This window comes from Rhea pennata, chromosome 3 (assembly GCF_028389875.1).
Source record: "Rhea pennata isolate bPtePen1 chromosome 3, bPtePen1.pri, whole genome shotgun sequence".
Lineage (NCBI taxonomy): Eukaryota > Metazoa > Chordata > Aves > Rheiformes > Rheidae > Rhea > Rhea pennata.
In genome coordinates, this window is record NC_084665.1 from 19,670,742 (window position 1) to 19,695,458 (window position 24,717).

The window sequence follows — 24,717 nt, forward strand, 5'->3', positions numbered from 1 at the left end:
ATTAAAATCTTGAGCTCTACTAACCTGTTATGTCTTGAGCCCATAAGTTCTTCAGCCATCTGCACTGTGGTGAACTTTTTAACCCTTGGTTCTCCACAGCTTAATTCAAGTCATGATTTACTTGAAATCCTGAGAGAAATAATGAGTATAAATGATTAAGTGCATGATTTGTACCAATGTTATTGTGTAATGCTCTTTTTTTCCAGCAGAATGCCTCATGTGACATAATTTTGATTTGCACTATTTTCCCCCTTGTTGAAGATGATTAAAGTGGAAATGTCATTTCTGGGTGGGGTGGGGAATCTTTGCATGCTTGTAATACAAAGTATATCGCCCATGCTGTGCTTCTGGTATGTTCTATGTATTGCCCATACTGTGCTTTGTGTGTGTGTGTACAACTCACATTTGAATTCCTTCAGTCCCCACTCCTGGTGGACCATCCTGCTTTCAGGGTGCAAAGGAGAGCAAGATCAGATTACTCACTCCCTCTGCTAACGCAGTACATACCTAGATCAATAAGTGTACTGAACTGGCCCTCGAGTACTGGTGTCCAGTCTCTTGACCCCATTAATGTTAAGGAGGACTGATACCTTTTCACAGCATTCAAATGGTTAAAGGTGATGCTTGTACCTTAGTTTGCAACAGTCTACCTGTAACTGAGCCAAATATTGATTAAGTCACAAGCAAAATGCCAGTGGCTCATACCACAGCTCACTAAATGTTCTCAGTGTGTAGATACTTTGATTTCTTTTCTTTTCTCATTTGGATGCTTCTCTAAATATATTGAAGTCATGCATGTTGCAAAGCTTATCTGTATTTTAGTGCTAATGAGCCTCAGTCTATTAAGGTAACTTCTGATTTGATGTAGGTGGCAATGCTGCAGTGGAAAATGACCCAGAGATGGATGGGGAGGATGGTGTGTCCTTTATTAATCCAATTGGTACCTTATACACTCCAGCGCTTAAAGGTATTCATGTTGGTCAGGAGTCTCTTCTAGTGAGTTTCTTTCATGTCAGAAACAGTTTGCCTCTGTCAGACACTTTGAGAGCCTTTGGATACAACTTAGCATCGTTATGAACATGAGAAGAGGGAAAGATTGCTTAACAAAATCCAATGGAGATTAAACAGAAGTTATTGGAAGAAAGCAGGTAGAGAACAGATCAAGACTGTTAGGAAATGCTCCTTTGTAATAAGATTTACTAGCCTTTTTAGAATAATTTTCTGAAGAGGAAGTGATAATAGAACCTCATAGTTCAGGTAATTTAAAACCAAAATGAAGTAGCTAACTATTCACTAACAGACATGTTCCTCAGAGCATCCCCTAGCAAAGCACTGTTGTTGGACCAGAGAATTCCTGGAGAAAGCTATGCAGCACTGCCCAACAGTGCACTGGGGTGATAAACACTGCCACTTAAGTCTTCTTAAAGCCTGTGTTTGCCTGGAAGTCAGTGTTTCAGATACGGTTTGTGTTTTAAAATACAAAAATACCTGTTTACTCCAAAAAAGTTTGCCTTAGATCAGCTGGAAGTGTTTTCAAATACAAACTGACTCAGCCTGATAGATTCAGACAAAACAATGTTTTGAAAACATTGCGATGTTTGATCTCAGGAGGAGCCTGAGACCACATAAAAGCTAGGAAACAGAAGGGTGGAGCCCTACAGATCACTATAAGGGCAGGTTTCCCTTGGTCTCAGCAGCAACCGCCCTTTCTAATGTGGTGGAACTTGCTGCTGAAAACAGCCAGTGCAACTTAGCTACAGTGAGGCTAATTTAGCTAGGTGTTACTTTCTACATAAAAACTGCCAGTTAAGACTTTCACCTACTGTTCCCTCACTAAGTGCTCAGGCACAGTCAGAAGAGGGCAGGAGTCATGGAAGGTGGAGAAAGAGCAGTTTCTCTCAGACTGGGCCCATCCTGCCAGATCTGGCAGCCATGACTCTCATGTTCCCTGTTTCTGTCAGTGCTTGAGGGAACCATATGTGTAATCTTCACAATAATTAACTCAGCTTCTTTCATCAACTCTCTAGTGACAGAGGGCCATGGAGAGGTGGATATTAGGCTGCATCTGAACTGCAGTCACTGTGAGATGGACGAATGCCGTGTTGATCTTGAGACTCAAAAAGTCATTTGCTTTTGTGAGCCTGGCACAAACTTGGCTGAGGATGGCGTGTCTTGCATAGGTAAGAACGTGTGGGGTAGGCTGGCAGCATATGCAACAGAGAAGATGCGTAGTAAAAATCTTTGTTGTTTGGGTGATAAGACATCCTAATAGTGTTATCTAAACTGTCTTTTAAAACCGGCTTCTGTTGAATGTTACCTTCAAAAGAATAGTATTTTGCTAGAATATAGATACACTAGTGCTGAGGCATGGCACATAGAGCAGCATCACTGTTTTGTTTTACCGTATGTGTTTGAGATACTGGGCAGCACTGAAGGAGATGGGTCAGATTTTTATCCTCAAGAGTCAAAGCACCAGAGCAGTTTGTCTGGTTGCGCTGATGTTCAGTTTCCGCTCTGAAATTATGAAAGTTTGCTCACTGAAGGAATTCTACAGCTAAACTTAACTTTTCAGGTTAGACTTCTTAAGAACCAGCAAAAAGTACAAGGTGGAGAGGAAGGAGAAAATAATCCCTGTGGCTTTGAACACAAAAATTGTGTGTGTAGAATATGTAAGAAATTCTGCATGAAAGATCTCTGGGGAAAACTGAGGAGAATCCCTGTACTTGCCTCATTTGATAAACCAAACACTCTGGTCTCCATTACATTATTTTCTTCATATTCTTGTCAAGCAATGAGAACAAGAGACTCCATAGTTTTGGGATCCTGTTCTCAGCTTTGTCACTGACATGTGAAAAATTTTTTACATTTTTTACTACTCTGATCTGTAAAATGGATAAAAAATCATGGTTATTTTGAGGGGTGAAGTAAAGCTTAATAGATGGTCACTGAATGCCTTGCAGCTGTACAAGGCAGTGTGTTCCAAAAGTGAGGATTCAGCTATGGAGTATGTTTCTCTACACTTAGTGTTACCAATTTTTTCTGTCCAAGATTAAATGCATTTAGGAAATGATACATTGCAGTTGTCCTTCTGCTTTTACTCTGATTTGGCATTGATAGCAGCACTCTAGCCCTGACAATTTAATGTTCTTCCCATCTCCCCAGTCTCCTGCCCCCTGTTTTTATGGCCTTGTTTTCATACTCAGGGAGTACACATGTTAATTCTGTGATAGCAAACCATCTATTTTAGTAGTTTGATCTTAATTGAAGAAAGTGAAACAATAAGACATTACAGGTCACAGATCCTGAGAGCTGATCATGTCAGAGGTTGCTCCTACATAATATAAGCAGCAGATGAGTAAATGGAAGGAAAAATTCTGTCTGCAAAAGGTGGCTGCTGGGAGATCATTTCAAACATGTAACTCCCTCTTTTTCATGTCTCTGTTATAGCTGAGCCAGTGGTTCATCTCCCTCTCTCCTTGGTCTTGTCTGTAGTGACTTCAGCATTGGTTGCTGCCTTAATTTTGGCTTTTTCAGGAATCATGATAGGTAAGTGCCTCTCAGCACAAGAAGTTTTCATATGAGATAGCTGCATCTCAGCCAAGAATAATTGGTCTCTGATGAGGGAGACAAAGGATTCAGGCTTTTAGCTGCTGCTCTATTTAATAACCTCCCCCTTTAACTGCTGATTTTGATAATTGTTTCTAACCACAATGACCAATTTGAGGAAGTTTTCTTTGCAAGACAAAAGCTGAAAAGGGAAAGATTTTTCAACTGCTGTTAGTTTAAGCAAATATTTTACACTTCATTTTTTAGTACATGCCAAGGGTAAGCAAAAGAGGGACCTCAAAAAACTAATTGCCTGGTTTTTGTTGTAAAGCTGCCAGGACACAATTGCCAGTGGTTTTAATAGGAGCTGTTGGTAGTTGATACGTAAAAGCTGGTCTTCCCTTATTTTAGTGTGTCTATATACAGCTTTAGCCTCTTCATGTATGGCATTTAAGCTTGAAATTCTCACATAGATTCTCCTTTTACAAGCGGGATATGGATATTCTTGGCACCTTCATTTGAAATTCTAAAGGTGTTTTTTACCTTTTCACTTTCTTATCTTAAACAATCCTTCACCTGCATTTGATTGCAAGCAAAATAGATTGGAACCAACAAAATGTGGACAGGAATTCAACCTACAACTTGGCCACCTTTCTTTGTCCACACAGCATGTAATCTTTAGGGAGGGAAGGGAAGGGATGTACCCAGGGCAGAAAATGGTAGCTAGTAAATTAGACTTGTGCAGCTGTTTCAGTTCTTAGAATTTCAGGAGTTATCAGTTGCACACATATGGTCCTAGATGTATCATTTCTGGCCTAACAGTATCTCTTTAAAAATTACTAATTACTTCTCAGGGAATGGAAGAATAATCCGCTTTCCCTCCAACCAGCCTATCATTCCCATCTCAGGAAAGAGCAGAGATTTAAGAAATGCTTTCATTTTCAATGCTTTCAGAGAAAGCAATGAGGAGGAAAATGGGGACAGGGAGGGTTTGTGGATAGGTCATTACATCCCTCTGGCTTTACTAGTGCGTGCTTACCCCTTAAATTCTTCCCGTGAGCAACGTCTGCTGGAGTAGACACATTACTGTCACAGTCTGTTTCCGCAGAAATCAATAGTAAGGGTAATATTGATTTAACCTGTTCGTGATTGGCATCTTGCATTGAAAAAGAATATATGCAATATCAATTACTATTTCAAGGAACATCTACGTGATGTCTTCTTTCAAGATATAATTTCTAATGACATTTCTTAGGTATCAGTGAATTGATCTGAAGAGTACAAAAGCTAACACAAGCTCATTTCAAATTTAGTCCAACTCTGTTGTTTAGAAACAGTTTGTGCTGAGTCAAGACAGTGTTTTGCAAAATGAAATATTTTTATGTACACTGTCTTATTCTGAGCTAAACGTTTAGTTTAACAGATAATCCGTTTTGAACAGTGTGATGCAATGATTCATTTCAGGCTTTTAGTTACTCGTAGCCAATTTAGGAAAGTTGCTTATACCGAGCTCCCTCAAGTTTGGTTCTGGATTCATAATTAGAAGTATAAGTTAAACTAAATTGAACAGAATAAAACCAAAAAACCCTCAAAATTTTAAAATCACAGATCTCTGCAAGTGAAATTATTCTCTTACTCCATGTTACTCTCTTCGAGTAGTTTGTGACCAAGTTCATGGTTCTTAATGTGATTTGTAGATCAGAAATTCTTGGATAACTTCAGCTTCCATTTTCTGTGTTTAATTATTTGACGAACAGAAAAATGGCAGTGTCACTGTGTATTTTGCTTCACTGGAATTTGATCATGCAGCTAATTCTAGCATACATATGCTGTACGGTTGCAATCATGTTCCAAACGCAATCTTTGTCTCTGCTTTGCTGTGTTCTCTGTATTTAGTGTATCGTCGAAAACACCAAGAGCTGCAGGCCATGCAGATGGAGTTACAAAGTCCAGAATATAAACTGAGCAAGCTGCGTACCTCAACTATTATGACAGACTACAATCCAAACTACTGCTTTGCAGGAAAAACCACATCCATTAGTGACCTCAAAGAGGTGCCTCGCAAAAACATCTCCCTCATCAGGTAAATTCGTCTTTGTCTTCCTCATGCATCTCTCTATATACTCACATGTGCTACCTCTCTTATGTGGATGTGAACTCGTGTTTCTTGTGCAGGCGTATACAAATACTCATGCACTTTTCGACTTACACCCCTTTTCGCAAAAAGCTGTAGAGCTGCAGTAGTTAGGTTTGTGTGGATTGGATTAGAATTTAGTAGAGTCTCCTTAGCCTTTTACAGGTGCAGTGTTAATCTGCTTGGATCATGGGAGGAAATGAAGAGTCATCACCAGCAATTCAGACACATCTCTTGCAGGCTTTGCAAAAAAATGGCCCATTTGCAGCGTTAACTGATGAAATACTGGAAAGCCTGCAGCTTGTAGGAGGCTCTTTTAAAATCTTAGGTGGAATCTTTGATAAAGAGAATGGCAACCATACATGCAATGGCAGCAAAAAGCAATGAGTTTGAGGCTGCCAGACAGTCTTGAAAGGACAGGAATTTAAAACCAGCAGGAAAACCATGTTATTGTCAAGATCAGAACTTTTGGAAAGCTTGAAGCAGTCTCTAGGAAAGACTTGAAAAATCAAGAATTCATTCCCACCTTGCCCTACTGCAGGGTACAGTGCACGCCACCAATAAATATGACTTTTTCCTGGTACCATGCAGTTTTTACAAATAGTCAAGAAGTGGTAGCAGGAGAGCTTGGGAGACTAGGGAGCTAAAAGGGACATGCTAAAAGAGACGATGCTCAGAGAAGTCCTTGCAGTCTGCAATGTATTTTGGCTCTTATCTCATTCCCCCTCACCTACAGGTCTTGCCAATCTGCAACTGGAAGGTTCCAGTGTACTTTGTGCTGCTGCTGCCCTGTCACTTGGGCTCTGAAATCATATTTTTTTAATGTGTGTCAAGCTGCAGAGAGCAGAAGGTGCATCTGGGAATTAATAGGGGCAAGGGAGGTGGGCTTTTGGGGAGAAGGGTGAGTTATGAGCTGTAGAGAACTGTAGATATCCTCATTTTGTAATAGGTGGGTCAAGCATAGCTGAGAATGGTGTCTTGAGGTGATACCTAACATGTATAATTAAAAGCAGCCATTGAGTCACAGGCAGCATGAGTCCTCACTGTGGTTTCACTGCCTAGACTCCTCCTTAGACGTGTAAAACTACAGACAGCCTATACAGCAATGGAGCAGGCTACCATTAGCAGCACATGTTTGAACTGAAGTGAGGGCAGCAACCCATGTAAAAATAGTTCACCAACGGACAAGAGGACAGACAATCAGTGCAGCTGTCAGGCCAGACCTGGATCAACCAGGAAAGTGCATATCACCGTAGAAGAGAGCCTCTTATCCAGACCAAAAGGCACAGATGTCTCTGGGAGACTGAAGCTACTATTGCCCAATGTGCAGCCCATGGAACATGAAGAAGGAATCAAGAACTCAGATGCAGCTTCCTTGTCTGCCACAGCTCACTATATTGTTATCATATGCCTTCCATGTGATTGTTGCACCAGCTGACTTAACTCTCATTAACTGATGACTGAATAGACAGATGCAAAATCTGTATTACAAGGACATAGAACAGGATCTTTAATCTGTTGTGTGATTATTTTAATTCTTTTTTTTATTTTCCTGTATCCTTATTCAAAATTAAACTGTAAGTTTCATAATCTGATCAATTCCAGCAACTGTACTCAGTAGAAATTCTTGGAGTTGCGAGTTTTACAAAGCATTATCATCACCCTGTGAAGAAAACAAGGTGGCTAACATACTTGCCCAGAATCACAAAATAAATCAGGAAAATATCCTTCCTTTGGAATTCAGGTCCATTGAGAACCATTGTACCATGCCTCGTTTCTACTTCAGTGTTTTCTTTAATGGTAATGTATAAACATCATGGGAATTGTTGATATGTTTAGGGTGCAGGAACACCGAGACATAAGACCTGTCTTTATTGGCCTGTCTTGGAGCGCCCACCACTATGTACTGGCACCAACATAGTACAAGAATGATATCCATTACACGGTACAATGACAGCAGGTTGAGTTCACTGGAGACAATTCGCTTTTGAAATTGATTTCTTTACCTATTAAATGCATTGTAGGTCCAGGAAAAATTAGATCAAGGTCTGGTCCCCTGAATAGTGTGCAAAATAGTACCATCAGTGCCAACGTCTGGTTCTCTCTGTTTCACTGCCATGAAACACAAGAGCCCACAGTGAAACACAAGATCCCATTCTGTGACCTGTGACCACAGTGTTATAATATGTGTTCTCTGTAGTAAAACCTTCTTGTCTTCTCTGGTCTGTCTAGGGGTTTGGGCCACGGAGCCTTTGGTGAGGTATATGAAGGTCAGGTGGCAGGGATCCCCAGCGACCCCACTCCCTTGCAGGTGGCTGTGAAAGTAAGTGACAGTGTTTGAGTTATGATGGTTTTGTGCACCTTTCATCCAAGAGTCCCAATGCATTTTAAAATGGAGATGAATTAAGCTTTACTACACCACTGGAGGACACAGATAGAAAGGTTGTAGCTCTACTGCAACACTTCTATCCATGATAGTGCTGGTACAACTTACAGCATGTGGGCTTGTGAGACTATGCAAGAAGAAATCTGTATGTAATAATAGATAAAGGTTTTCCATGCAGCTGCAGTAGACTGCAGAGATCAGAACTAAATCTGTCCCCTGTCCATCCTTCACATGATACACTTGGTATGGTAACCTGTCCAGAGTGTTTGAGCCACAGGCCAAAAATCTTCACATGGCCGGGAGCCGTTGACATGTACATCAAAGACCTTGCAGGTAGTAGATGGCTGTTTTTTCATGGATCTCTGCACTCCGTTACAGGATGAATATGCACTGGGTGCATAGCTAAATCTTAAGAGACTCTAGAAGGCTTATTTAGGACTTCAGCAGCCTAGCTAGCTTGATTTCTCATATAGATTACATAGCAGCACAGGCCTACTGCTAGTTGCTTACTCTTGATGGGAGGCAGCAGTACTGAATTGTCTGAGAGCTCAAGTGCTTTGCTCTTATTCTTCTCTACGCAGTGAAGTCTCGTGTATTCAGCACTACTCCCTGTAGATTTGAAGGTATTTGCTCTAACAGTGTGGGCTTTGCTGGGAGGAGGATAGCAACACATCGATGGACCATACCTTCTGTGTGATATGTATCTCTCAGTAGGCTTCACTGTCTAGCTTAATTATGACCTAGTCATTACCATAGTCTGGAGTTTCTTTCACAGAGACAAGGACCACTACAGACAATGTTAGTCATTTTGATTGCATCAGGCATTCACAACTGTAAGTTTAAATACCTTCTCACTCTCATCCTGTTCTTTCTTTTCCAGACATTGCCAGAAGTGTGCTCGGAGCAAGATGAACTGGACTTCCTCATGGAAGCTCTTATTATTAGGTGCGTTTGAATAAGATGGGAAAGCACTTGTGCCGACTTGCAAAGCTGCTTTAAAGGATAATGTTCATAAAAATATTTATACTGTAATTTTAGGAACAGCTCTCAGGATTTTATTGTGGGTTACTATTACTATTCTTTTAAATTCTTCTTACAAAAGGAGAAAATAAGTCACCAGTTGATTAAGGGCAAAATTTTCAGGAGAATTCACACAGATTTACATTATCCAAATTGAAAATCTTTAGGCCCAATTTTCAGAACTGGTGATATACTCCTCTGATTTTTCTTGGAGGTCAGCGCATAAGAAAAACAAGCCTTTGGAGTGTCACTTTGACTTAAAACTAACAGATGCCATTGACACGTTGCTCATGTCAGTGACTGAGTCCTGAAATCCAAGCAAATAGTTCTCCATTACACTGAGATCTGGAGAAGTAAGGAAGCATCAGAGAGGCCCTGAGGCAATATCTCTTGCATAAGCTGATTCCTGTGTCAGTGTGTTAATGTTGGAGCAACCCTACCCACCTCAGCTTCTACTCCCCAGGATAGGGAAATTAGAGGAGAAGCAATGGAATCTTCTCACTGGAGTGAAGAGAAAATATAATAGAAACATAATCCAGACTCTTCTCTGTTATCAGCTTCCTGTGACCCACAAGCCTTGCTTTAGCCCAAAGAGGATGCCTGAAGAAGAGTGTAGAAAAGGAGCCAAAAGGTCCTCCTTCCCACCCTTTACTTCTGCACTGTACAGGACAGAAACGAAGTAGAAGGAAAACGTTTTGGCTTTGTCCAGTTACCCTGCCTTTGAGTTGCATTACTTACTCTGAAAAAAACATTCTTCCTCTCCCCTCAACCCCAGCAGAATATTTTCGTTTTTCTGTAGTTGTGTATTTTGGATCAAAGCTGTTTCATGACCAAGTCTCCTTGTCCCCCCAGCAAGTTCAACCACCAGAATATTGTGCGCTGTATCGGGGTGAGCTTGCAGGCTTTGCCCCGTTTCATCCTGCTAGAGCTCATGGCCGGAGGTGATCTGAAGTCATTCCTGAGAGAGACGCGGCCTAGACCGGTAAGAAAATAGAAGAGGAGCTGTTGCTCTTTGCAAGACTTGCAAAGGCTTCTACATTCCTCTGGCAGCTTGCTCTGTTGACCTTGATGAATACCATTCCTCACCATTCATTTTCTAGGATGAGCCAATCCTAACATATATCCATAAGTACAAAAAAGTGGTATTGGGAAAACTTTGTTCATGGCAACCTTGTTCTTGTAATTGAGGGGATCCTAGTCTCTCTTCGTTTTGCTATGTGGAAGCCAAGAGTCTCCACTGGATAGCTAAGCAACTGGATGTTTGGAATATCTGCTCCCAAACTGCCATTTTGGGGCCACTTGAATGCATCTGGTTGGGCAGAGAAAGGCTAGTGGTGCTATGTAAGAGTAGAAGATTAAATAACACATAAGTCTACAGCTATCAGGAGCTGCAGTAGCGAAAAAGAGGGGAAAGCAATGCATTCAGGAAATGCAGGAAGAGAACAGGGGGAAGACACTTACCATTCTATCCAAAGGAGAATAGAGGGAGAGAGGCAAAACAGTGTGAACATGAGTGGGACCTCCCACAGAACATGTGACTTCTATTTGTGTTTTTCAGGTATGACATTTATTAAGCTAATCTGCTTAAATAATGTAAATTCTTTACAAATTGAATTTTGTCTAATAAGCTGTTGCTATAAGGCAAATGCCTAACTATGAATGGGCTGATCCATGTAGCTACTATGTCCTTCCATTTTATAGAGTCAGAAATTTCTATTGCTAGAAGACCGGTCTGGAGCAGGTCGCAAACATAACGGAAACATATATTGCTGGGGATATGCAGAAGAGCCTCATCCCTGGACTTTGCTAAATAACATGATAGATACTATCTTGAAAAAGAACAAAATAACCTGTCATGTTCCAAAAAATCTTCAAGCAAAGCTGTAGTTAAAAAGCTGATGTGAAAGAGCTCCTGGCATCCCTCATTTCTTTTCAGTCCATTTAAAAATGAACACAAGAATGTACAACAAAGGAGATCAAGGATAGAAAGGCATGGAAAAAGGTCCCTAACTCACTGGATGTTTCTCTTCCTCTTTATTTTTTTAATTTTCTCCTTTTTCAAGAAAGTTGAAACAAGTCAAAAAATAAAAAAGATGTTAAACTATGTTAAACTCTTACCTTCCTTCCAAAAGCACAAAAATAAAAGTGTAGCACTAGTAATGATAAAGCTGTTATTTAAACTGATGATCAGGTGCATTTCTTTGGAAATCTATCTGTTAGAAGCAAGTTTGACATAGGCAAGAAGAGAATCAGGCCTGGAGCTGTTAACTTTATAATAAGTATCTTTAGTCCAGAATTTTGAAGAGTTTCCCACTAAAATCAGCTTCAGCAGGGAATGACAGTCAGTTAGAAATGTGTGAGAAATTAATTGCCTCTTTCAAGAGGAATAAGTACTTCTAAAGAATAAAGATCCATCTGGGCTATTGGATCAGGATGAGCCCTAGATACTGTTGGAGTTTAGTGCCAGATCCCACATTCATACTTTGTTTCTACCTTTCTTTGGAAAGATGTAAAATGATGACTTTTATCAATACAGAAAAGACAGGAATTAGCACTAACAGATATATAACAGTCTTCATTGAGACATCTGGAAACAGATTGACTCTATTTTTTTCTTTGCAGTCTAGTTTTCAGACCAACTAAAAAGGGTTTGTGTTGCCCAGGTGCACTGCAGTCTTGGATGGGATACAAGAAAATGGCTGCTGCCTGGAGAAGAAGGCTAAGCATCCAGAAATATGAGATACTTAAAATCTGAGCTGGCAGTCTTTATTATAGAAATTGGCTTTCTGTAGCTTGCAGATGTTCTTGTCAGCTCATACAAATGGGCCAAACCTGATGGTAGATGAGTGGGGAAATTCCTCTTTTGCAGTGTGGGCTATGCTGTCACTTGGTGCAGGGAGAAACAGAGCAAGCCATTGTACGTTGTCTGATAGGTGCTTTGATCTAAACTGCCAAGACAGGCTGTGGTCTGTGCCATAAAATGGCAGGTGAAACAAACAGATGGTGTAGGGTAAGGGCATCCATCACTTCCCAGTGAAAGTATCCTTTTGGCTCATTAAATTAGAGGGAGAAGCCAGCTCAGTAATGATCTGGGCCTTGTGAGGAAGCACCATGAGCGTTAGTCCTAAACAGCAGGAATTTTGACCTTGTAGTAAAATGAACCAGTTGTTTTTGTGGATGAAAAGTCCCTTATCTTCATAGGATGCAGTCACTGGAGCCTTCTGATCTGGCAGGTTTCTTTCTCTCTGCCCTTACCCTACTCATGAGTTCTTCCTTGCGTATCAGAGCTTTCATTTCTGTCTCTTAGCGGTAGCTCTGTGTAACCTCTCTGATAGCTGTCAGGACAGCTAGTGTCAGAGAGATTCACCCCAAGCACAGCAAACATTGCTCCCTTACTGTTTTCTTTCTCCTTTCACAGTCTATCCTTCCTTTTCTCTTCTTCCTTGTTCTTCCTGACCTGTGTGAAGTTATCTGAGACTGCCGCAGAACTACTATACGTAGGGGCTGCTCCCAGCAACCTGAAGATCCTCCTCTCTTTCCAGCATTTAACTTGCTCCTGTGACTAGAGGAGACATGGGACTGGTGCTGCTGTTTTTTGCTCTGTCCCATGCCTGTCACACTTTGGAAGAGATAAAGTACAAATGTGATGTACAGTCGGTAACTTACTCAAATCCCTGGATTCAGTCCCCTTTTAACAGTTGCATGAGCCCAAATAGCCTAACTGTGTGCAGACATAGATCCACACATTTCATCTCCACTTCGAACACCCTCTTACTCTTGTCTTTCCCAACTTCTGCTACCATCCTCTTTGATGGTTGCCTGGGTTGCCTGGTGAGAGCAACAGAATAATTCATTGTCTGGCTTTAAGGGCAGCTTCTAACAGCTAATGGCAGCTGTGAGTGCTGAGAAATCAGCCTTTGGTGCATGTGCTTCTCTGCTCACTCAGAAACTATGAAGCTTGAAGATAGCCTTATTGAGGAGAGATGAGATGCGCACAGGGCATTGTGCTCTATGAAAAAGAACATAGAAGAACGTAAGTGCAGAAGTGGGTTTACCCTCTGTGCATAGAGTCCTTGTACCTGGGCCTGTGTCTATATCTTTCCTTGTTCTGCACTTAAAGATTTCTGGGCTGTTTTGTTCCTCTTATTGCTGTTTCAAGAAAGGCAGGCAGAGGGTAGGGATAGCTTAACTTCTAGTTTGCCAGGTCTATTAAAGGAAGAGAAAGACAAGGAGCTGAGCACAAAAAATAGAAGACATCAATAAGCAGGAATCTATTAAACAAAACACCTAGCTGACTGATTTAGTAATAATGGTTTTCTGTTTACTGTTCTGTACTGTACTGTTACTTCCTCTTTCTTGCACTACTGTTTTTGTTTTTCTCTTGCTTTTTTCAGTTTTTTATTCTCCAGCTGCTTTCCACGCTGTCTTTTCTTTCCCACTCTACTTCTGCTTTCAGCCTGGTTCCAACAGGGATAAGGTTTACCTGTTCATTCTCTATATTCATCCCCCAGAGTCTCTCCCTGCTCTCTAACTTTCAACTCATTTGCTAATTTCATTCAAAATAGAGATGTCAAAGGCATTAATATCTCACAAGGCTGAGGAAAGGAGAAAGCACCATTCTAGAGCAACCACTGAGTGAAGCAGTTATATCATTTGGCCTGCAACTGGCCAGTGAGAGCATGTGTGACTTGGAGCAAGGCATACAGCATGCTGCCTCGTGTTCAACTGCTAAAAACCATGGTAGAGAACAGGGGGAATGGTAGAGGAGGAGACAGGTAAGTGATGGAAGGGGATACTTAAGACATTATTAGGCACTGTGCAGTGGGAAACTGGAGCTACCACAGTAGATTGGCATTAGGACATAGGATGCAACTTAATGAAACATTGAGGTGCTGCCAGCACAGCCTATTGCGTATTGTTCGTGTTCTGCATGTAAATAATGAAAGCAATATTTGACCAACAAGTAGCAATTATGCTGGACTCTAAGCAAGAATTACCACATATGTAGGCCAAACATTCATCCAACATCACTGACATAATACCACAGACTTTTGTGGGATATTGTCAGTTTATGCCAGCCAGGCATCTGTCTCGTAAAATAGGCCCACTCCCTAAGCTTCAAATTCAAACTACTTCAGAGGTTCAGGGTTTATGACACTGAAGGGCTTCTCTGTTCCATTTGTAATAAGGTTTCACATCTCTTGACAGGATTACCTCTCCCTCTTTTTCTGCAGAGGGGCAGTCCAGATTGACAGGTTCAGAGATGCCTGGAACTGGACTCTCACTTGTTATAAGCATTGCAGAATTCTCCATTTTGGAAAGTTCAGCAATGATCCTTCTCATACACAGAAAAGCAATCAAGATTGGAAGATAAAATGTAGTTTCCCCTCCTTTAAATTCTGCAGTCATCACACTGAACAATACACACAATTTCATTCACCCTTAGCCAGATTCAACCTCACCCAGGGAAGTGTCATACTAGTGTTTCCAGTGTGCCCACTGCTCCAAACACTGATGCTTTCCAGCTGGCATTGTCCGTTCCTCTGAGGAGCAGAAGCTGTGAACAGCTGTAAAGTGAATTCTTTGGTGTCTCAAGGCTGCTCCCCTTGCAAAATGAATCCAAACCCTCAATTTTTCAAAGAAATTACTTGGCTAAATTGTCCTTGGCTGAGAAGTCACATCTGCTTCAGGGCTGTATTTAACCAAATAAAAGATGGAAGGAATTCACCTGAGGAGGGGAAGAGGAAAAACAAGTAGAAGGAGGGAAAAAAAAAGAAGAGAGAAAAAAGCTCTGCTGGTCAAATCAGCTCGCAGCTTCAGCCTGCAGGTTTGGAGTCAATGCTGCATAGTAAAGAATTGGGTTTGTTACTCAGTTTTCACTTCAGGTTTCTGAGCCTTTCTCAGAAATGGAGAGACTAAGGTATTAATTTCCCTTTAGTTGTGTGCTGAAAAGGGAACGAACAGCATCTGCATCTCTCTTGTTGTAGCTGGTGAGCCACTCTAACTCAAAGAGGTAAAAAAAATATTTCTCCTCTTGACTCCTCCAAAAAGAAAAAAAAAAAAAAAAGGAGAGGAGGAGTTTAATATTTTTAGGAAATACTACTCTACAAAAAGGAAAGTCTTGGGGGGGGCACACTCAGTCCAGTCTTTTGTGTAAAGAATCAATTAAGTATATAGTATATTGAAGTAGCTCAGCTGGGAGAGCATTAGACTGAAGATGTAAAGGTCCCTGGTTCAAGCCTGGGCTTCAGCAAGGGGGGTCCTTGTTGCTCCTTCTCTGGAGATATTCAAAGCCTGCCTGGATGCAACCCTGTCTAACATGCTCTAGGTGACCCTGCTTGAACAGGGAGGTTGGACTGGATGATCTCCAGAGGTCCCTTCCAACCTTACCGATTCTGTGATTCTATGATATAAGCAATTAAGTATACCATGTGCCTAATAAAAAATAAGCAGGTGGTACACAGTCACAACCTGTTTTGTTTTATGGCACCACAGTGAAAAAACAAGGTTTGTTCCCATAAAAATACATAGCATTTTTCAATTCTTTTTTTAGTCAAATATTGAGGCCAGGTTTTTCCTAACTTCTTCAGAAGACATTAGAGCTTTGATTTTGCTAGCCAATGCCCAATATTCAGGTTTTGGCTCTGCCTGCTGCAGAGCCTGCAGTCTCAGTTAGCAGTGTTTTAGAGCAGGGGGGTAGCCAGCACAGCATCACATCACTCTGTAAAGAGGTTTCATCACAACAGACAGGCACAGGTGAGCCTGTCACTGGACAGAATGATGGGTATTATGAGAGAGAGCTGGAGGGCAGGATGGGATTGTTTAGTCAAATAACTAAGACCACAGAGAAATATTTTCTTAGGGAATAGCTGCAGTGGAAAAAATGCCATACAGTTGTTTGTCATGGTCCCTCTGGCAGAAATGATCTTCTCTTCCCTCAAGGACGGGCAGCAGGGATCACTGATTCACACCTCAGGACAGAATCTGATGGTTTGGCTTCAAAGGCCCACAGATATGAGCTGTTTCTAAGCCTGGCCTTTTCACTAAAGCATCTGATTCCTGCTGGCAAGGGCTGGAGATTGTATTAGAGAGGCAGGAACAAGGAGCTAGCAGTCTTAATCTTCTATAGCCATTGGCTAAGCAAATACATGTCAGTGCTCTAAGGGGCAAGATAAAAGCTACATGGATCGGAGGAGGGAAAGAGCAAACGTGACTCATGCCACAAAACATCATTCTCATTGTTCAGGGTGACTTTAGAGAGAGAAGAGCTAGAAATAATAGAAAGAAACTGACTGAGGACCAATTCAGGCTATGTATCTCCACAAAAATTTTTATCATGCTGAAACTGCAGAACTGTCTCCAAGGAGAACTGAGGGAAATCCATTTGCATCTTTCAATAACAGTGGGAAACCTTTAAAGGAGAATCCTGATTGAGATGGGAAATGGCCTGCAGGACTTGGATGTCTGATCCAGCTTTCTGAGTCTGTTATTGGGATTTGTATGACAAGGTGCCTCCACATCCTTTTAATAGTTCTTGGATATGAATGCTGTCTTTTGCGCATGTCTGTAATGAGTGTATGCATCCCGAGGTGTATTAACATCTGAGCTACATCCTTTGTTGGAGACTTCCCAGTGCTGTACAAGGGATGAATCTTGCTGTGTTCTTGCTTTTAATCCAAGTCTATCTCTTGTCTTTTGGTAGAACCAGCCTTCTTCCCTTTGCATGCTGGACTTGCTGCACGTGGCTCATGACATTGCTTGTGGTTGTCAGTACTTGGAGGAGAACCACTTCATTCACAGGTAGGTGAACACACCTGTGCCAGCATGGGCATGTGTTGTGTATGAGCCAGTAGAGGAGCATAATGCCCTGTGTAATTTTTTTATGTCCTGCTGCACTCTAGTGACTGGAAACCTTTAAACAAGGTAGATAAAACCTGAATAATAACAATTAACATAAAAGACTCCTGTAGACCATGTGGCAGAGGTTTGTAGTTTTTATCAAATATCCTAACCTCTGTCTCATGCACTCATGCAGCCTATTTAGCTAATATGCAAATGGAAACATAATCTCCTGACAGAAGTCCTTAAAGATCTTCATCTTGTCCTCAAGAATTTTACTTGTTGCCCTTCTGCTCATTCTGGAACTCTTCTCTTCTTGCTCTTAGACAACTGCTACAGAAACATAGCAAGAAGTACTACACTTCGTGACTATTGTTTTCTGCTCCCACAGAATAGGCTGTTTGAGAAATGTCCAAAATTTTGTCTGTAACTTTGAACAGAACCATGCAAAGACCCTGGAGAAAATGGCAGAAAAACAGAAAGTCTGCACAGGGCAGAGAAAGCCCAAAACACAGAAAGTTTTTGAGTGATAAAAACTCCCTGCGTCAGTGCTTGTGTTTCTACCAGCTGGAACCTCTACTACCTCTAGCGCATTCTTCCCAAAAAAGCCACACTGGAAGGGAGTGCACCCTACTGGCTTCAAAGCAGAATAAACCTACCTGTGCAGTTCTGGACCCATTGAGGTTGCTGAGATGAGGAATAATCTGGCTGCCTACCTCTCCCTTGAGAATACGCTAAAAGAAGCATTACAGCTCAAATAGATGGTAAAAATAATCCAGATATATTTCCATGTGTCACAGTTTTCCAGCATCTTCCCATGATCTTTGGCAACCCTACTTTAGAGAATCATGAATGATTGTCATAGCATTCAGCATGGTTAGGAGCAGCCACATTTGTATGCCTTCCTACTGTAAAGTCAGCAATAACGAGAGAGGCAGTGGTAATAAAAGCACAAGATGCTGGTGGTTGTTCTTTGGCTCCCTCTGCTCCTGTGCTGCTCTTGTTCATGTTGAATAGTCATGGCCACCCTGCCTACATCAGAAGAGCACGGTACTAGTGTGCAGCTTTGCAAGGTGCTGTGACACTGTTGTAGCCAAACTGTAGTTAACAGTAAAACTAATATACAAGATGTGCCACCATGTTACTCAGATCTCAAGGTTTACTTTAGCTCAGAAGAGATGGAAAGAGAGTTTTATCTGCATGCACAGATTCAGGCCCTTACCTGTCTTCAGAGCAATGTCTGCATTGATCAAGACAGCTTCATTTTGCTGAAATCAAACCCTCTGCTGATAATTCCCTTGAGACTTAATAGTTCCTGTGGTGAAGGGAAGTTCACAGGAGACCCATCCATTCAGCTGAAAGATGTTAAATGAAGTTTAAAGAGGAAATGTCTTAATAGCAGGACTGCTCCTAAAATTGGAGTAGGTTGGAATTTGGGACATCACTATTTTTCTGTAAACACTGACTTTTATGGGTGTTGTGTCTGCACCTCAGGAAATCAGATATTGTTCTTTGCTTTCTTTTGGTTTGCAAAATTGTTGAATGATTAAGTGATTCTTCTCTTTCTGTTGTTTTTCTTCCCTTTCCTTGTAGGGATATTGCTGCCAGGAATTGCCTCCTTACCTGTCGAGGGCCTGGGAGAGTGGCTAAGATTGGAGACTTTGGAATGGCCCGAGATATATACAGGTAGCAGGGCTAAGTCCAGGGTATCAGCAAGTGGAAGCTCACCAAAATGAGAGAGGAGCAGTGTTTGCTTAGGAGAGCATGCTCATGTGCTCCTCTGTTTATCCTTAGCAAGGCATGAAACTGGAGTGATCCTACCCTGATGAATTCCTGCTAGTGTTGTATTGGTGTTGGCTTTCACTTGTAGTTCAACTGTGCTCTGAAGACTCTTCCCACTTCCTGAGCACTTTCTTCTAAGTAATGAAGTCTGATAGCCACAGACAGCATTTCTCCTTCCTTGTGTACTGTAAGAACAGTTTCTTGCCTTTACTTTCTCCACACTGTTGGCACTGATGTGCCCTTCTGCTTTGTGGCCCAAAATCATTCTGAATTTAATCTTCCTCCTTGATACTAGCCCTGCCCCTTTGGTTTGGTATCATCAGTAAATCTCCTCAATTTACTGCAGATAAAGGAGGAAGGTACAGAAGAAGGTCAGGAAAATGTAATCACCTGAATTGGAATTCAGCCAGGACACAGGGTTAACTACTCTGCTCTTGCAAGTGCCAGGAAATCTTTAATGACCACAAGCAGTCAGGGCTGCAGTTTGATATCTCATCTTCCACCTAGCACCTCCAGAAGTGCAGCACTCTGTCCTGCTGTGCTGAGGAATTGATTTACCTCTGACTCAGAAGAAGAAATGCCTTGTACTGAGTCACCCAAACTGTTTAGTCCGGTGTCATGACTTTCTTTTTCCCTGCTTGGGGATCTCTTGTGCAATTACTAAGCCAAGCCTTGCCCTGCTTAGTTTGAGATCTGACAGTATCCTAGCCTGAAGTGATGCAAATGGAGTGCTACCTTCAAAACAGAAGTGCATGTTAACTGGGTTTTTTTTCCTCTCCCTTCCCTCTCCCTCACAAAGAGCCCCTGTTCTGCCCCGCTGTCAGATTGGACAAAGTAGCACCTGTCACACAATCAGTAGAACTCGCTGCCAAAATGAATGCTTTGTGCTGGGAATGCTTTGGTGCTGAGTTTTCAAAAGCACCTTTGAAGTTTGCACATGTTTCTGTGTGCAGGAAAACCCTTTGGATACTCAGACTGTGTAGTCATGAACAGTGGTACCTGCTTGCATGAATAGCCTCCTGCAGCATAGGGTTTGGGGTTTGTAGGTTTTATTTTAAATGAAAATGACAAAGAGACGGATATACTTACTGCCTCAGGAGCATGGGATCTCCTGTCCCTGGCTATAAGGGCCAAGTCTCCTCCTTATCCTGTCCCTGGCTTTTGCTAAGGGTTTTGGATTTCACTTGCAGTACTTCAGATTAGTACGTTTGGGACAGGCTGTGTTTATTTTTGGTGGGGATGCTTAATGTGACCACTTGTGAGATGGGGTGGAGATCTTGCTGTAGCTGTAAAGCACTTTTGGGAGAGGAGGGCTTTGCCAGCAACATCTTATTGTGTGAGAAATTCACTGCGGGTATGCACATATGATAACCTAAGTTTACTGGATCAGGCCTTAAGTGGATGGGATTACAGAGCATCCTTGCATGGTCTGCCAGTTTCTGCTGGTGGTCCTCCAATTTCCACTATTATGAGAAGAAATAGGCCTCTTCAGCATTTTCTCTGCCACAGTTTTGCCTAAAATAGCCCCTCCTCAGGCTGATAACTTTAGTTTTTAATTTTATTTTATTCTTTTATTTTAGTTTTTAATTATAAAAACACTGGTTAATCACATTTTCTGAATTCTTGGCTGATTCTTCATTTTGTTTGTTCTCTGCAGAGCCAGCTATTATCGGAAGGGTGGGTGTGCAATGTTGCCTGTCAAATGGATGCCTCCTGAGGCTTTCATGGAGGGGATATTTACATCAAAAACAGACACATGGTGCGCTTCTTTTCTTTTTCCCTCTCTCTTTCTCCCTCTCTCTCTCTCTCCGTTTGTGTATTTTCACCTTTTTTGAAAAGTGTGAATGTTTTGAAAAACAATGTGTTCCTGTTCATTTCTCCCTTACTAGAAAGAAAAGTAAGGTCTTTCAGAGCCAATAATCTTGGAAGAGACAAGGGAAATGTAAGATCAGCCCTGTGCTAAGGCAGGTGCTGTTGGGGAAGTGAGCAGGCAGAGAAGGGAGGCTGAGGCAGACGGGGGTGCTGTCTTGTTTAGTCCTGGGAGGAGAGTACCCGTTCCACACTAGTGAAAGCAGCAGAGCGTTAACAGGAAACTGCAGGCAGGATCCATCCATGCTTGCTGTTGGGGGAAAGGGTATAATACATCGTGGCTTTCATCTTTCTCTTGGTCTGCAGCAGCACTGTAAATTCTGTAAGCTTTGAGTTTCCGGTGGACAGAGGAGGGGAGAAGAAAATTGTGTGAGCTTGTGGACTGGAAGCAGTGAGGGCTCAAAGCCAAGAAGCACATCTCTGTTGCCGTTGTTTGTACTGTTTGTATCGCAGCCTGGCCCCACCTACTTTGCTGTGGTGCTGAGGGGAAGCCATGGTGCAGGAGCCAAAGTGACTGCGATGTAGGAGGAAATGAGCAGAAAAGCATGGCCACAACCTCAGGAGGTGTGCAGAGGGAAAGGGAGCTGCATGGGCAGGATGCAGCTCCTGAGTGAGTCCAAGGGATTGAGTCAGGCTCTCTGATAGAGCTAAGCTGCTGCTTGTCCGTCAGCACCAAGGGGATGAGTTGCCTGCTGTTGCTCGTAGCTCTGCTGTAGTTTTAATCAACAAGATCGTGATTTCTAAGCATCCAGCCAAATGAACGCTTTGGAAAGGGCCCTATCTCAGCCATTATCCCAGGGCGCTGCCTGCCACACTGCACGAGCCAAGACTGTGGCTAGGGAATGTTTTATCATACTCTCTTGAGATACAGGAAGGGGGCTCAGAGTCAGCAGTGAGGATTTACTAACATTATTTCAAGCATATCTGCTTATTCAGGAGGAAAAGTTTGTCATAGGTGTTCAGGCCACTGTTCCCCTCAGTCCAGCCTCCAGCAGTGGCTGATGCCTCAGAAGAACATAGTCTGCTTCGCACTTCTTGTATCTAGTGGAACAGGGCTGAGTACAAGGGCAGAGCAGTCAGGTTTACCTACCTGTATCATAGATTTAACTCATGTAACAGTCAATTGTTATCATTGATGAAATGATTCAGAGTCCACCTCTAGAATTATTCAGCTTGTTCACATCTCGGTCCCACGACAGTGAATCCCACCAGATGACTGAGTACAGACTGCAAAGAGCAATACTGACAACATAACCTCTAAGGGCATATTCCCTAAATGATGATGATGATCATGATTTCTGTATCCTTAATTTTGTTTTTCTTCTCTTCTGTATTCAGGTCCTTTGGTGTATTGCTGTGGGAGATATTCTCTTTGGGATATATGCCCTACCCTAGCAAAAGTAACCAGGAGGTTCTGGAGTTCGTAACCAATGGAGGAAGAATGGATCCACCTAAAAACTGCCCTGGCCCTGTGTATGAAATTGCAACTTTGATACTTTGATATATTAATGCAAATGAGCATCTGTTTTGAATACTGTTCTCTAGTCAAATGTTAATAACTTTTGAGATTGGTCGTATCTTGGCTGACCTACCTTTCTGAACTTGCCAGTGGCTTCTCTACTGGCAGTGATACCTGCTTTAGAGGGCCACTTTTGTTTGGTTGAAGATTGTGCAATATTTCTGTGTGTCAGGTGAAATGTGAAACTGCAAGCTACCTCTAGTGAGTTCTCTGAGAATGCTCAGGTGGGCAGGTTATCTCTCTGATGTGCCATAGATTTTACCCCTCTGGTGATCACATATTAAGCGTTACTATGCATTAGTTGTCTAAGTCAGGAATGCTGAGCACCCTTATTTGTTAGAATGTGTCCTCACGGTTTCCAGTTTGCAGTGACTAGCTGTTACGTACCCAATGGATCTGCCATTTATGAGTTTCTCTTGTTTTGCTCTTTCAGTTACCGCATTATGACCCAGTGTTGGCAGCACCAGTCTGAAGACAGGCCAAACTTTGCCATAATCCTGGAGAGAATTGAGTACTGCACTCAGGTATCAGGTTTTATTCATTTGCCTTGAGAGGGGTGGAGAGGATCAGTGTAGGTGAGCCAGAATGTAAAATGAGGAGAAAGCAGCGCTGCATTATTGCAGTTCAGAGAGACTGGCATTTGGCTGGGACCAGCTGATGGGACATTTACCACATCGGTTTGTTGATCCTACTGACTTTCACTGCCTAAAAGCAAAAGAACACATGCTTACCCAGCTGTACAGAGGAATGGCAAATCTGTGGCTCTGCTTCTGCTTATAAAGACAAGTATTTCTAGCAAGCTGAAGACCCCAGACACACCAGCATCCATATGCACTTGTGCTTCACATCAGCCACTCTGTCTCCCTGTAACCCTGGGGACATGGTGAGCACTGAGCAGAAATGGTCCTGACTCAGAACACCTTTTCCAGGTGGCCTCTGCAGCTGTGGGGAATTTTCTGAGTCTGCTGCTCTGGTGAAGCAGCTGCAGAGAGAAGTGCCAAGGAGTGGGGATTACAAGGCTAGCAGGAAGAGGATGTGGCTGGCTTTCTAGGCTTAGATCTGATTTTTATAGCCGTTTTTAGCTTGTAAAGAATGAGGTAGTTTGGAAAATGTTCTTCTGCTGCCTGGTTCAGCACATGTTTCTTGTGTAGCCCCATGTAGTTATTTTCCTCAGTCAGCTCGCTTTCCCATCTGTAAGTAATTGGAGGCATTACTGGTCTGCATCTCTGTTAAGGCTTGGTCTTTTTCATGTGCATTTCGATCCTTGGGTGTGAGACATCGTTTTCTGTTATCATCTGTGGCATCTACCAGTAGTTAAAGGTTGTCCAGATCACCACATTTCTCTGTTTAATTTTCAAAACTGCTTAAATAGCTCAAGACCCCGGTCTCTATGGGCTCAGGCTTCTAGGGGGTCTACTCTTGATAGTATTGCCTTCTGTCTACATTCCCATTTCTCCCTTGTTCTGTGTACTTTCATGGCTGTAACTGCCTCAGTATTTGAGAATGTTATGAAGTTCGAGATGATAAAAATTCCAAAACAACGTTCCCACAGGAAATTCAGCTGGACATTAAAAAAAAAAATCATTATTCTTGTAATCTCTGCTGTTCTGTGGTGGGTTTTGTGCTTGTGTTTGGCGTTTTGAATTTTTTTTTAAGAGAGTTCAACATTAAGGGCGTCCCATTGCATGTCAGCTAACTGCATTTTGCCAGCATTTCCTGCACATGAAATGTGTGCCCCATGATGGGAAAGACGTGCTGTGATCATACAATGACAGCTGGCAGTTATCTTGCATTTGTAACTAAGTCAGAGTGGTAGCAGACTGAGAAATTATCATTAATTTCTTCTGCAGGATCCAGATGTCATCAACACTGCTTTGCCAGTGGAATATGGCCCATCAGTTGAGGAGGAGGAGAAGGTAGCAATGTGCCCAGAAGATCCAGAAGGGATTCCCCCTCTCTTGGTCTCCGCACACCAAGACAAAAAGGATGACAAGCAAGCTCTGCCATCTCCGCCCCCAATGCCATCAGCCATCACTACTGGAAAACCTCTAGGGAAAGTGGGAGCCTTGGAACCACCAGTCCCTGCGAAGGTGCAGTCAGCCTCTGTAGGGGGACATATCAACATGGCTTACACTCAGTCCAATCCCCCTTCTGAGCTGCACAAAGGCCGAGGCTCCAGAAACAAGCCCACCAACCTCTGGAATCCGACGTACGGTTCCTGGTTTGCAGAGAAGCAAGCCAGCAAAAACAATTCTTTGATGGAAAAAGAGATGTCTGAGAGGGAGAACCTGGGGCACGAAGGAAACTGTTCTGTAGGGCCCAACATTGTGGCTGGCAGGCTACCAGGCTCCTCCCTGCTATTAGAGCCATCTTCCCTAACAGCAAGTGTTAAAGAAGTGCCTCTCTTCAGGCTTCGCCACTTCCCTTGTGGAAATGTCAACTATGGATACCAACAGCAGGGCTTACCCTTGGAAGCCTCCACCCCACCTTGCGCTAGCAGTTATGAGGATCCCATCCTCAGAAACAAGAACCACGTAACACACCAGGGGCCCTGAGAGCCCTCTACCCTCTTGACTTTTACCCGTGTGGCCCCTGAGCCTTGAAGAGATGTCCTGTTACCAA

General features: G+C 42.4%; 1 protein-coding gene across 1 annotated transcript in view; it reads left to right on the plus strand.

Annotated features, from left to right (window-relative positions):
• Nucleotides 1–24,717, plus strand: part of ALK (ALK receptor tyrosine kinase) — a 319,150-nt gene extending 294,433 nt beyond the window's left edge. Inside the window, exons 20-32 of the mRNA XM_062573543.1 lie at nt 869–967; nt 2,028–2,180; nt 3,448–3,546; nt 5,443–5,629; nt 7,913–8,003; nt 8,947–9,011; nt 9,939–10,068; nt 16,789–16,886; nt 18,519–18,611; nt 20,365–20,466; nt 21,915–22,049; nt 22,529–22,619; nt 23,946–24,717. Of these exons, the coding sequence (XP_062429527.1) occupies nt 869–967; nt 2,028–2,180; nt 3,448–3,546; nt 5,443–5,629; nt 7,913–8,003; nt 8,947–9,011; nt 9,939–10,068; nt 16,789–16,886; nt 18,519–18,611; nt 20,365–20,466; nt 21,915–22,049; nt 22,529–22,619; nt 23,946–24,650 (2,048 nt within the window). The 3' untranslated portion in view covers nt 24,651–24,717. The remainder of the gene's footprint in view (nt 1–868; nt 968–2,027; nt 2,181–3,447; nt 3,547–5,442; nt 5,630–7,912; nt 8,004–8,946; nt 9,012–9,938; nt 10,069–16,788; nt 16,887–18,518; nt 18,612–20,364; nt 20,467–21,914; nt 22,050–22,528; nt 22,620–23,945) is intronic.